The sequence below is a fragment of the Pelodiscus sinensis genome, chromosome 7 (assembly GCF_052426305.1).
Source record: "Pelodiscus sinensis isolate ZL-2025 chromosome 7, ASM5242630v1, whole genome shotgun sequence".
Taxonomy (NCBI): domain Eukaryota; kingdom Metazoa; phylum Chordata; order Testudines; family Trionychidae; genus Pelodiscus; species Pelodiscus sinensis.
In genome coordinates this window covers 66,280,283-66,293,245 of record NC_143058.1, presented here as the reverse complement: position 1 = coordinate 66,293,245, position 12,963 = coordinate 66,280,283, and the positions used below count along the sequence as shown (strand labels likewise).

The window sequence follows — 12,963 nt, the reverse complement described above, 5'->3', positions numbered from 1 at the left end:
GGCACCTTAGACAAAGGTCACCAGGAGCCACTGAACTGTGCAGTGAAACTTTAGGGTCGCTCTTTGACAATCTGCTGCTGTCTGTTTTCATTTCCTTCAGCTGTCTCGCTAACCCTGCCTGTCTGCTTCAGGAAGGGCGGGTTTCTTTTCAAAATTCTTTGCAAATTCCAAGTATTTCATGTACTGTCTCAGAGGCATGAGCAATGCAACACAGTTTAATGTTTCCCTAACATGTAATGTGCTGCTTATCTTTCAGCATCACAGACAGCGCTGTGGAGCCCTTAAAAGCAGAACTGGCTGAATTGGAACAGTTGATTAGAGACCAGCAAGACAAGATTTGTGCTGTAAAGGCCAATATTTTGAAGAAGGAAGAAAAAATCCAGAAGATGGTTCTTAATATTAACTTATCTACGAGAAGGTGAAAAGAAGGATGAAGTGTGTGGGCAGACTTATATTCCTACCAAACAAAAACAAAAAGGAAAAGAATGAGAAACTGTGTACAAATAAAGAACAATGGCCTATACAATTTCATATTAGTGTAAACACACTACATTCACTATTCTTGTGAGGTTGGTATCAAATGTAAAATTACATGAGTTCAGATATCGTCTAAAGCTTTTAAATATTGAAGTGTCATTAGGTGTAAGCTGCTAGGATACAGTTGTTTGCTATTTTGAACCCATTTGCCCTCCCTGACTTTTTTTATGACTATTTACAGTACAGGGTTGCCCCTTTTTTCCATCCGTGTACCCAGTTTGGGTACTTTTGGCCAAAAATGGGCTATGCTGATGCCATGAAAAGTGGTACTAAAGACCTTTTTTGCAGTAAGTTGTGACATTGCAACAGTGCAGAATGGGCTGCAGTACCTTCCACAATTTACGGGTCCAGAAATAAAACCTAGTTTAGCATTGGCTCCTTACATTGTCACAAAGGTGATGTCACATTTCATTAGCTCTCAAGAAATTTTATGGTGGGGCCTATAAAATTCTGTACAGGCATCACCATGGATGCGACCTAAAGTATTTTATATGCACAGGTGTTAATTCCATCTTTATTGCATCCATTTGGTTGGAAGAGATTCATTCAAATTCCTGTTTCCTCCCAAATGTATGTTCATGTATGTTTTTGTACATGAACGATTCCAGCTATGTTAGTTATTGGCAGCTTGTTTCGTGCTGACTTCTCCAGCGTATTGGGTGGAAGATCCAACTGCTGAAGATCCAGCCTTACATGTTCACAAATCTGAAAAATATATTCAAATGCTTCACAAATTAGAGCCCTGAGACCTGATCAGGCCCAAGCACGTGTCAGGTGCAGGTTGGGTAGGGGACCGGTCAGGCCCTCCTGGGGTCAGGTCTGTTCGCCGGCTCCCCTGCCTGTGGGTGTAGGCCGTGTGCCCTCTTGCAGGCTGCTCTGACCGTGTGCCTGCTGGGAGTGGCAGAACCTCTTGCTGCAGGGCGCGTCCAGCAGTAGGTTCTGTGGATGGCAAGAGTGGGCCATGCCGCCACAGAGCACACAGGCAGGAGGTGGCCATGACAACTTGGGTTCGGGGAAGGGGTGGAGTGGGGCTGGGATGGAAAACAAATCAACCCTCATAGGGGTGGGTTTTGCTTCAGGCCCGATGAGAGCTGGGCTCAATCACAAGTGCAGAGAATTCTAGCCTCCTCCATAGTTCAGGCCAGTCTGTCAAGGTTTTCTACTGTCTGCACACCTCTGCTCATCTGGTTTTTTTTCATTGCATGTAAACTCGAAAACACTGGTCTGTTCATTAGCAAATCCAGCTTGTGTGGCAGCTTCACCTTGTCAGACATGTTCCTCAAAATGACAACGTGACCTTTTCACGCTGTTTATGGGGGAGAGATGACTAGCTGGCTCTCCGTTTTCCACTCTGGTATGACACTGTTGATAGGAATGTCAGCGCTGCATCGAGGACTTAGAGGTAGTTCAGTGCAGCATTTCGGTTAATTCTGGACTAGCCTGTAGCTGATCTGATCGATCTAAATTGGCTGTAGTACAAGGTTTATACCATATGTGTGCACACTTGCTGGCTTTAAGTTATTCTTCACTCATTTTTCCTAGCTAGGTTCCTCACTAATGAGAGTTTTGGGGTAACAGTCTTAGCACAGTTTAGTTTTCTGAGCAGAACGTTCATTCTTTAAGGAGTGAGCTATCGCTTCAAGTGTGTTTGTGTGTATTATAAGCAAAAGAATCCCTTTGATTTAGGAGGTCGTGTTACTTGCCTGAAAAGGTTTTATGAAAAGACTACCAAGTCTTCTGGTACAGCAGCGTTAAGGCCTTTCTGTGTAGTCGACCAAAAATGTTAAGCTAAAAGATTAGATTCAAGTTTGTGTTTATGCTAGGACTAAGCCACCTGTGTTGATTGGCACTTGGAAGTTAGTCTTAATTATACTCTCTCAACATGGCACACTGTCAGAAATCAATCTTCAGGGTCATATGTAAGCCTTGCATAAATCTGCAAATACGACGACGACTGTTTGTGTAGGAAACCTAACAAATATAGGATGTGTGAGCAAATATTTGTACAAAGTAGAATATCAAATTAACAATTATTTTTTTTATATAAAAATAATTAAAAATGATCGCCTATTTTTTTATGAAGTGGAGTGTTTGAATTGTGACCTTCCAGTTTGAAGTAGTAGTTGAATTACCTCTTTGGAAATGAGTCTACTTCCAAACATCCGTGCATACAAGCCAGAGCTCACCTGCAGCCTGAGGTGGGACCGTCCTTAGGGGCATCAGTTTAATAGTTCTGTGCACGGCCCTCTAACTCCTATGTCCAGCAGCAGCCTGGGGGAGGCAAGGGGCGGATGATTTTTATACTCTGCAGCAACATACTAATGAAATGTTTTAAACGAGATGGGAGTGTGGGCATGTTCCACTAGGCCAGAATTGCGTGGGTGACTATCTTGCTGTCCCTCACTTCCCTCAGTCATGGAAACCTGCTCTCTCTCCAGTAATGAGGCTTGTTGGAGGGTAGGGGGAATTCTGCATCCTCAGTAACGCATTTGTGAAGCTGGGTCAGTCTTTGAGCATCAGCAGGTACCTACTGCTCAGGATGCTCTAGCCCTTTCCAAGTCAGAGGGGGTCCTTGCCCGTGTTTTTTCCAGGCCTCCTGGTCCTCCGCATTAACCTTTTAACATCCAAGATCATTCCAGTGAGCTTCTCTGGGCAGCAGGAGGGAGCTGGACTCTGTTTGTGTGTTAGTACAACAGCTAGTCCAGGGGGGCTTGGCTGTTGGCTAGGAGTCTGGACACTACCACAATAGAAATTCATAACAATGCTAACAGTTTCCCAGTTTTTCCATTCTGTAAAGGGGACAGGCTCACCGCCACCAGCCGTCGGTCTGGGGAACTGGCTCTTTCGGCTGGTGGCGTCTCCCTTCTCAGCTCCCGGTCATGTGGTCCTCTTTGGGACACTGCCCACATCCATCTGTGAGCCCCCCTTCCGGGGGTGCACCCGTCCCACTGTGCGGCCCCTTTCAATAGTCCCCAAGTCTCTAGTCCCATAGTCAGGCCTTGCCCAGGACAGGTAGACGGGGTCAATAGTTCCACTTGTGGCCTTACTTCGGGGTGAAGGGCAACCAGTTCGAGTGCCCGGCCTTACTTCAGGCCTGGGTCACTAGGAAGGGATTCAGTCCTCCTAGAAAGTCCGGGCCCTGGAACAGGGCGGGGCAACTGACACAGCCTCAGTTGTAATGGCAGCCCAGCCCTAGCTCAGGTCGGGGCAGCAAAATGACGGCCAGGCCCTGGTGCAAGGCATGGCCGCAAAGTAAAACAGTAGGCGCTGGCCTGGAGCAGGGCGGAGCAGCACCCAAACAATACATACGCAGGGCGGGGTAACACACACAGTATAAGGAGTGGCCAGGCCCTTGGCTCAGGGCGTGGCGGCAACAAACAAGTGAGGGTTTGTAGAGCTCCTGGCCCAGGAGCGGGGCAAGTATCTCACCTGCACTGGTGGGGAGGGGGCAGACTGCCACTCTGCAGGTGGGTGGCAGGGGAGGGGAGGGCACAGGCCCACCCACTTCACTGCGCCCCGGCCCAGGGCCCTAGGAGCAGCAATGTAGGCTGCTATGGCGCAGCAGGGCTCCAGCCCGCAACTCGCTGGCCCAGGGCTTTTGCCAGCCCTTGCTATTCCCTGGGCCACTTCCTTTCTCCCCCTCCGCGGGTACCTGAGTCTCTAGCTGGTCCCTTGGGGAAGTCGGGGAGGGTCTCCTCCGGCTTCCAGGTCCTCTGACTCGAGCTGACAGGCAGGTCGCAGTTGGCCGGGGTGTCTGGGCTGGTCGTCTGCCGATCCTTTCTAGGCTAGAGGGAAAAGCCCATTGTCAAATATTTGTTCCCCATGTAGACACTTAGAGACTGGAATCAAGTTGCCATGTAACCTTGCCTTTAGTAAGCTAACTAGCTCTACGAGTCTACCCCATAGGACTTGTTTTCTAATCATTCCTGCAGCCCTTCTCCGAATCCTCTCCAATGGATCAACGTCCTTCCTGAGCCGTGGCACCAGAATTGGACCCAGCAGGCAGGCAGCAGGTGCACCAATGCCAAATACAGAAGTAAAACAAGCTCTTTCCTCCTGCTCGAACACCCGGTTATGCATGCGAGGTTTGCCGTAGCACTTCTGGCTGCAGCATCCAACCTGCCAGAGGCCTTGCTTTTAATGTGGTTATGCCGATCATTTCGGCCCAGTTCCTCAAAGGTAGGGGTTCTCCAGGAACTGGAGAGATGATCAGTCTGGCCCGCTGCTTTAACCCCTCAGTTGGAGGCACAAGGTGAGCCAGGCACATCCATGGGCTCTGTGACATTCCACTGTGGACTACAGACCCCATCTCTGGAAGAATCTCTAATTAGAAGTAACCAACCTCCTCTTACCCCTTCACCCAACACGGGTCCTACAATTCACAGCTACTTCTTCTGCTCTTTATAGCTGTTTCTGAAGTGGTTTCTGTTATTTCCACCTCAACTCATATGAGAAAGGAGCTTTTACCCACAAAAGCGCCCGATTTTATATATTTTGGTTAGCCTCTAAGGTGCCACAGGATTGCTTGTTGTTTTTTCCCCACCGAGTGACTAACTTGCAGCAGGAAAGGACTGCAAGAATGACGGTTGACTCCAAGTTGCCCGGACATAGAAGGAGAAAGTTCTTCCCTGCAATGACTTGGAAAGATGCACTCTACTACAATCTGTTTTGTGTTGAAACAGGTTTGGCAGTGCAGGAAACAGACGGGAAACCAGGCAGTGTGAGTTCAAGAAGCTGGATCCTGGCTGATGGAAGTCGGAGAGGAAGGTTTTGGATACACAACGCTGGAAGGCCACCTGTAGGGAGGAAACTATTTGGATAAGGCCGCTTAAGCAGGTCAAGTATCAACTTTCTAGGTTCCAAACTGGCCTGGCTCTGAGCTACATAGGTGGAGGCAGAGTCTTCATCCAACTCAAATAGTCTGAGCTGTAGGAAACGTAGCTAAAACATCAGAAAAAGATGGTGGCTTATCCTAGCTCTCTACAATAAGGTGGGGGAGGGGGACAAATGAAAGCAATGGAAGATGAGGAAAAGAACCAAGCCAGCTTTATCCACAGATCTATGCCAGAGATATGAATTACCACCCATGGAGCCTGCTTTGAAAAGGCTACAACAGACGGCTGAAAAGAGCTGGCAAAGGCCAGCCCCACAGAGCAGCCTTGGCATGGAACTCCAGCCATCAACAGACTCCCGCGCCATCGGCCTGCAGAACATATTAACGATGACTCCGTAAGCACAGTGATGTTCAACTGGCTCATTAGCCTGGGCAGGGACAGAGGGGTGAGTGGGACAAGATAAAAATGTGTGTGCTAGTGTGGCTGGAGGGGGAAGAGCAACCCTTTGGGCAAGGCCCGGCAAACCAAGGGAGGTGCAACAAGCAAGGGGGAAGACAAGCTCCAGACACCTGAGAAAGGAGAGATCCTACACGAGGCACGGATGTTCCACCTCACAACAAAAGCCTGGCCATGAAAGGGAGAGGGCACATCTTCGCTGGGGCGTTATTTCGAAACAAGCAGCGGCGCGCCCACGCTACCAAGCCCGTCCTTTCCAAACATGGGGCTGGTTATTTTGAGATAACTCCTGCTTTCCTCGGGGAATAAGCTTATTTTGAAATAGTTCTTCTGGGAGTTATTATTCCAAGTAAGTTATTTGCAACGATTTCCTAGTGTCCACATGCTCTCAGAGGGCTTTCCCCTCTCCCTCTCCCTGGGTTCTCGTCATGCAGACTGCAAGTCTGATGTGCAGGTTATTGGGGTGAGGTTCCAGCAAGCATGTAACCGATAGCTCTCACACTGCAGAGCCTTGTTCCCAGGGTCTCATCCCTGCCTCTTCAGCAGGACTAATTGTACCGGAAATTTGTCCACCCACAGTCCCACCCCTCCCAAGCTCTTTGGGGCTGAGGCCTTCGTCCCACCTCCTTCATACCCCGTGGAGGGTACGGAGCGAGGTTGTGCTGCAGTCTGGGACAGGCAGCTCTTTGGCCTTAAGTGTATTGGCGTGCTCCCCATCTCCCCCCCACAACGGGTTGCTTGGTCTTGCCGTATGGTAGGAGTGGAGGCAGTCTCCAAGTGCCCGCTGCGCGCTGTTTCTGTGGGTGATTCTTGGGTGGAGGGCTGTGTCCTTAGGCCACATTCGTGGGATATTGCCTTTGAGCCAAAGCACAGAGGGGAGGGAGAGCGGGGGGGGGGGGTGCGGAGGAGGCGAGGGCATTGACTCCTGGAGCTACATACTGTTCTATTGTGCCGCGTTTCCTAGCCGCTGTGCTGGAACGCGTATGGAATGTGCGATTCAGCGGGACTGTCACCTTCTCGGGTATCCTGGCCTCTGCTTGCACTGGGGAGTGATTTCAGGGTCGACCACCCGAGAGCCTCCAGCTGGTTCCAATGTTCGGTGCTTAGGGGAGATAGCACAGGCCACAGTGGAGCACAAGAGAAAGTCCAAAAAGCATCCGCTGTTGGCTAAGCCCGTCTGTCTGCTGCTTTGCTGCTGCCTGGGTTGGCAGTTTCTCCCCGAGGGGAGGGAGCAGGGCTGGAGGCCAGTCTATGTGCGAGCGAGGAACAGTGGCAGTGCAGGGAGAGGGGCGCTGCGTACGGCCCCAGTTTCTGGCTGAACAGGCCACATCTCAATCCTCTGCTGCTGCTTGCAGGAGGGAAGAGTTGGAGGAAGGCAGTTTCTCCCCCCCGCTAACATGCACCATCATCTCTGAGACGCCGTCTGTCCGCGAACTGCCAGTTTCAATGCGATGGGCACCAGAGATGTTAAGGCAGAGATTTTACATGGAACCTAAGGGAGTTAGGTGCCTAGTACATTTCAGTGGGGTTTGGGCACCAAACCCATGTGCTGCTCTGAAAGATCCAGACTACATGATTTCTGACAAGCTGAGCAGACCCAGGCCTAGACTGCATGCTGCTGGAGCCAGGAAAGAGGTGATAGACCAGGGATGGGCAAGATACAGCCTGTGGCCCGAACCCAGCCCCCCAAGCTGTGATCCAGCCTACAGGCCCCTCAGACCTGGGGGCGGGGGAGCGTGCCGAGTCATTTGCTATTCAAAGCAGCTATTGGCTCCCCCCCGCCGCCAAATGCACACGGCACCTAGAGGGAGTCATCAGCCTTTTTCAACCATGAATGACTTTGTGTGCGCCACCACCCTCGGCTCCGATTGGCCGGGGGAAGCGTGTGACGTCTCCTCCCCCCCAGGAGTGCAGTGCCTAATGGGAACATCCCCTTCCGCCCAAGGCCACACCCCTTCTGGGGCGGAGCCAGCCTGCGACCACGAACCTAAGTTCATAAAGTGGCTCCCCGGCAAAAATTATTGCCCACCCCGGGAACAGATCAATTTCACCCACCAGCTGCAACTAAAGGGGCCACATGGAGATAAAGGGGATAAAAGGCTGTCCCTTACTCCGTGCCCCTTATCTCCCCACCTGTGAAACAGGACCAACAGGTCAGCCTCTGCCTGCCGTGTCCTGCATTAGCCCGTCGTGGGCAGGGGCCTCGTTCTTACACTGTTTTCTACAGTAACAAACAGGCCCTTCTTTGGTGTGCTGAAGTGCAGCGGTAACACACCCGGCACTAATGTACGGGACAGGGTAATAACAACAAAAATGCTCTTTTTGCACAAGGCATTCACCTTGCAGGAGAAGAGTGTGTGGAAAGAAGAAGCCAACATGCTTTAACGGCTGTCGCTCCAGGGGGTGCTACCCCGAACCTGGGCTCCGTCCTTGCGGGCACGCGGCTGGAAAGGCTGCACTCATGCACTGACCAGCAATCTGAACCAAGACCCAACCCACAGGCAGTTCCAGACTCGAAAAGCAGCCAAACCAAACTGGAGGCTCTCCAGAAGGTCAGCCAGCGAGCCGGACAGGGCCTCAGAGTCCTTTAAAAATGACACCCCAGTGACTGCTGTGGGGCTGGGGCAAAGCCCATCCCTAGGGCCTGATCCCAAGCTGGCTCCACTCAATGGCTTCTCTTTTGACTCCAGTGGACTGCGGATAATAGCCTTCTTAATGTGGAGCCAGAGGAGAAGCAGGAGCCTTTGCTACAGAAAGGCAGAGGACAAGTCAGTACGAAGTGAGAGAAAGATTCGTGGGAACCAATTGCCCTTTGAAGGTGAAAATATTCTGTTGGAGAAAGCAGAGTGGTGCGTTGGTGCAAGCGTAAAAATGGATAGGATGAATATGTGCTGAATTCACGCGATGTTAGAGCCGTTGATTCCAAAGCCAGAGGGAATAAGTAACTTCTGTACTCCTATTCCTGGCTCCAGGCTAATGCATCCCATGAGGACACGCCCCCTTCTGGCTACAGCGTCCCACCGGGAGTGTGCGGCCCCTTCTGGCTACAGCGTCCCACCGGGAGTGCGCGGCCCCTTCTGGCTACAGCGTCCCACCGGGAGTGCGCGGCCCCTTCTGGCTACAGCGTCCCACCGGGAGTGCGCGGCCCCTTCTGGCTACAGCGTCCCACCGGGAGTGTGCGGCCCCTTCTGGCTACAGCGTCCCACCGGGAGTGTGCGGCCCCTTCTGGCTACAGCGTCCCACCGGGAGTGCGCAGCCCCTTCTAGCTACAGTGTCACACCAGGAGTGCACGGCCCCTTCTGGCTACAGCGTCACACGGGGAGCTCATGGTCAGTTGCTCATGATGCCCAAATATTTTTCAGAGACCTTGCTCCCCAGGACAGAGTCTCCCATCCTGTATGTGTGACCAACATGCTCTGTCCCTAGGTGTACTCACATTGTTTGCTTGAGCCCAGCTTACCAAGCAAGCCAGCTTGTTCTGAAGTATTGACCTGTCCTCTTGTTTACCACACCCTCAATGTCTAATTCACCTGCAGACGTTACCAGCGATTTTACATCGTCTTCCAGGTAACCCGATAAAAATGTTAACTAGCACAGAGCCAAGAACTACTCCCTGGAGGACCCCACAAGAAACACACCCAGTCTGGCAAATCACCATTCATCAGTTGCTTCCAATTGTAACCGTTCGCCCTACAAAATGTTCCCAGAAAACTATCAACCTCAGCATCACTGTGAGGTCAGTGAGAAACCCAACGGGTGGGACGAAACTTGGGTGTTCAGGTCCAAGAGAAGGAATCGAAGGTTCCACTTCAGTGCTGGACTTCACATTCCGCTGTGACTCCGGCAGGTTCCTTGGCCTCGCGCTCAGATTTTCCTTCTAGCAAGTGCGGCTGGAAAGTCTGAAGAAACCAGTTGCCTTTCTCCCTTCCCTTGTTCAGGGCGATACGTTCTGTCCTCTCTTCCTGTGAGGCGCCCTGGGGTAAATCGATGCTCTTTGGCCTTGGCCGTAACCTCCGCACCCTAGGTTGGTAAGGGAGCACAAACCGGTGCAGCGGCTTTGAGTTTACAGCTGTTTTTCTTTGACTCATGACAAGTGGCGGAGGCCTTTTATGTTTGGCTGCTCTATGGGTGCAGCTGATTCCGTGATACACTCTGCTCAGGCCTCAAATCCAGCCAGAGCCCTATAGGTCAAAGCAAGATGAGTGTTGGCTTGCGAGTGTAGGACTTTTCAAAGGCTGCGCAGCGCAGGACACAGGGCCTGGCCTGAGAGCCATGGGCGCAGGGTTCTGTTCCTACTGCTCTCACTAACGCACTAGATCATCTAACGTAAGAAACCGTGTCCCAGAGGCTGTTAGACAAGACATGGCGTGAGAGGACAGAGTGTAACATCTACAGTGCAGGGCCGGCTCTCTCACTACGTGCACCGGGCACAGCGGGGCTTCCATCTCGGCGGAGCCCTCTAGTTGCACCTGCAGTACAAAGAACCAGGCGCTCTAACCTTCCTGTTCACGGCTTCCTCATTCGGCAAAGAACTTCCCAGCTCAGCTGCCCCCTGCTTGTTCTCCAGCAGCTTCCAGAACCTTCCAAAAAGGTTGCAACCATGTTTCAAACAACCTGCCGCACTGACCCATGAAACCCCACTCAGCGTTTTCAGACGGCTGCAGACTCAGGCCACTGGGAGGAGTAGTAAAGGCAGAATAATTTGTGGTAACAGCGCTAGCTCTGTAAATAACTCGTCAGCACACAAGGCCGTGCCTTGTAAAGAGCTGCCCTTTGAAAAGAGCTGCCCTTTGAAAGAACCACCTGCCTTTCTGTTCTCCGTTCCCTTTGCTCGGGCTGGTACATCGTATCTTGTGTGCCATGAAACTTCCCCTAGCGGTGCAGGGAAAGCCTCGGAGGAACAAAGCCCTCCAGGATGTCCTTTATAGACCACGATGTGGATTGAAAACACTATTGTTAGTGCTGCTGCTTCTTTGCATCACAGCATCCCTGAGCCGCCCTAGCTGATATCAGGCAGACCCGATTGTGCTCGGTGCTGTACACGCACACAGCGAGAGGCAGCCCTGGCCCCAAAGAGCTGGTGGTCCCACCTGACAAAGGTACCAACCGCATCCGACTGCCCCCGGCAGGAGTAACTCTGGAGCTGATTGGCGATGGGTGCGCTGTCCAAATGACGTGGGAGCAGACTCACAGGCGGGAGAGGATTTTGATTTCAGACTAGAAGTTCCGGCTCTCTGAGCTGCTGAACTCCTAAGCTAAAGCAAACCTCTCCCAGGAGCAGCGCGGTTCCTGGGAACGCTCTCGCTTTGTTCGCTCGAAATCCATAAAGCTGTCCTTGTCGGAGCTGGGAAAGCTCTGCAAAGTACCCAAGGGGGGGGGGGGAGAAGCCTGCCTTACTTAAATAAATAAAATTAAACATAATGAACAAGATGGAGCTCTAGCACGCAGAGGTCGGACTGCTCCCGGCGTTGCACTGTGTGGCGAGGCCGTGGAAGATGGCTCCAGTTTTTGGTTGTGGAGGGGAGCAAAAGAAACGAACTGAGGTCCCACCACAGTCTGTCTCGCAAATCCATCAGCAATTTAATTTCGGAAGAGATACTGGGGCTTTCCACAGCCGTCAGCAGCATTCTCCAGGTTCCATAGCTGTCTAAAGGGAAGTGTTGGAATCTGGGACTTAAACTAAACAGATTTCCTAGAGGAAACACACACAAAATTACATTGCTTCTAAAGTTACTTTTATAGACATTTTCCCTGAGAAATATTTCTCCCTGGAAAAATAAATTCACAGGATGCAATTAAACCAGTTCTATGCGTGCATGGGAGTGGCCCCTGCTCTTAAGTGCTTCACCAAATGCACCACTCCATAAAGGAATGAAAGCCAGCTTTGTTTAAATCTGTTAATAACAATGTTTATTAATTATAACACCGGGCATTGTTCAGTTAGTTTATGGGTACAAAAATAGTCTTTAATAAGACTCAGGCTGGAGGTATTGAACATGGCGGTTTTTTTGCAGTATTAAATGGCTTTGAAAGTCCACAAGCAAAAGCTGTAAATAGTGGTAGGATGTTGACTTGATAAGCGTAGTGTATATCAAATTCCATGCACCATGGACTCAATTAATAGACCGGGTGCTTACGTCTGCCTTGCTTGCTCTTTTCCTTATTTCTTAAAAAAATTGTAATTAGCACTGTACTAATTTTGACGCTCCACGTCAGGAAGAAAAGCATGATAGTTTTTTCTAGGCCCTGCTGCTGTAGGTAGGGCACATTTTGGTGTGCTAAGTATGCTTCCACATCATGGGAAGAAAAGAGAGACACCATACCAAAAAAAATCAGCATAAATGCAAAAGAAATTTACTCACCATTTTCACCAGTGGCTGGCAAACTGGTTGGGATTAAAATAAGAATTTTGTGCCCATAAAACTTTTACTTGAGGTTTCCAAAATCGCAGCGAAAAATACCAACTTTTCAGCCGTGACTGTCGGGCTTTGGACGCACCGTGGCGGAGAAGCACTGAAGTAGCAAATGGGAAAGCGCTGTATTTATAGCCCTGACAAAAGATCCCTCGGAGGTTACTCTCTTTTCCTTCCCATTTCTCACCCCATGAGAACATGCAACATGACGCTTCTGGCCTATGGATGGGTTGTCACTGATCTGAAGCACAGGGGCTGTGATCTGGCTGTTTGTAAACCGGCTCTGTGCAGCACAGCACGGGATGATGTTTCGCGGCAGGGTCTGGGGCCCTGGAGGACTTGGCGTAGCTTCACTGCCGAAACGCACTTGTCAACCATGCAGGAATCTAGCTGGAACCGAGCTGGGCTCACGTTCGCATGACTGACAGTATCAGCTGTTCAGCACAGCGGGGCCCAGCTGTGACTAGTCCCACTGCCCTGCCACTCAGCCAAGCTCGCCTCCCCTCCCTGTCTATGCAGGCACCAGAGTCTAAACAACTCCAAGCGGGGATACTCCTGTGGAGAGCAATGAGATCTGGGCTGCTGACTCAGGGCCTTCTGGCAAGCCCAGGCACCAAATGTCCTTTGGCTAGACACAAGAGAGGCTCCCACTACTTAGAACCCCAGGGCAGGCAGAGGCCTCAGGAGCCATCGAGTCCAGCTCCCTGCCCAAAGCAGGACCA

At 51.0% G+C, this 12,963-nt stretch overlaps 1 protein-coding gene and 1 long non-coding RNA gene across 18 annotated transcripts in view; one reads left to right on the top strand and one right to left on the bottom strand.

Moving 5' to 3' along the window:
• Window positions 1-2,619, top strand: part of IFT54 (intraflagellar transport 54) — a 47,964-nt gene extending 45,345 nt beyond the window's left edge. For all 10 annotated transcript variants that reach the window (XM_075934083.2, XM_075934084.2, XM_075934088.2 and 7 more), the window contains one exon: window positions 257-2,619. In XM_075934083.2, the coding sequence (XP_075790198.1) occupies window positions 257-422 (166 nt within the window). In that variant the 3' untranslated portion in view covers window positions 423-2,619. The remainder of the gene's footprint in view (window positions 1-256) is intronic.
• LOC112545888 (uncharacterized) overlaps window positions 1-12,963 on the bottom strand; it is a 150,701-nt gene that overhangs the window by 37,363 nt on the left and 100,375 nt on the right. For 6 of the 8 annotated variants that reach the window (XR_016350120.1, XR_016350119.1, XR_012905342.2 and 3 more), the window contains one exon: window positions 4,190-4,322. This is a non-coding gene — a long non-coding RNA (uncharacterized LOC112545888). Of the gene's footprint in view, window positions 1-2,723; window positions 2,809-4,189; window positions 4,323-12,190; window positions 12,518-12,963 lie in introns of those variants that run through there. The other 2 variants (XR_012905339.2, XR_001368308.4) reach the window with 2 other exon arrangements.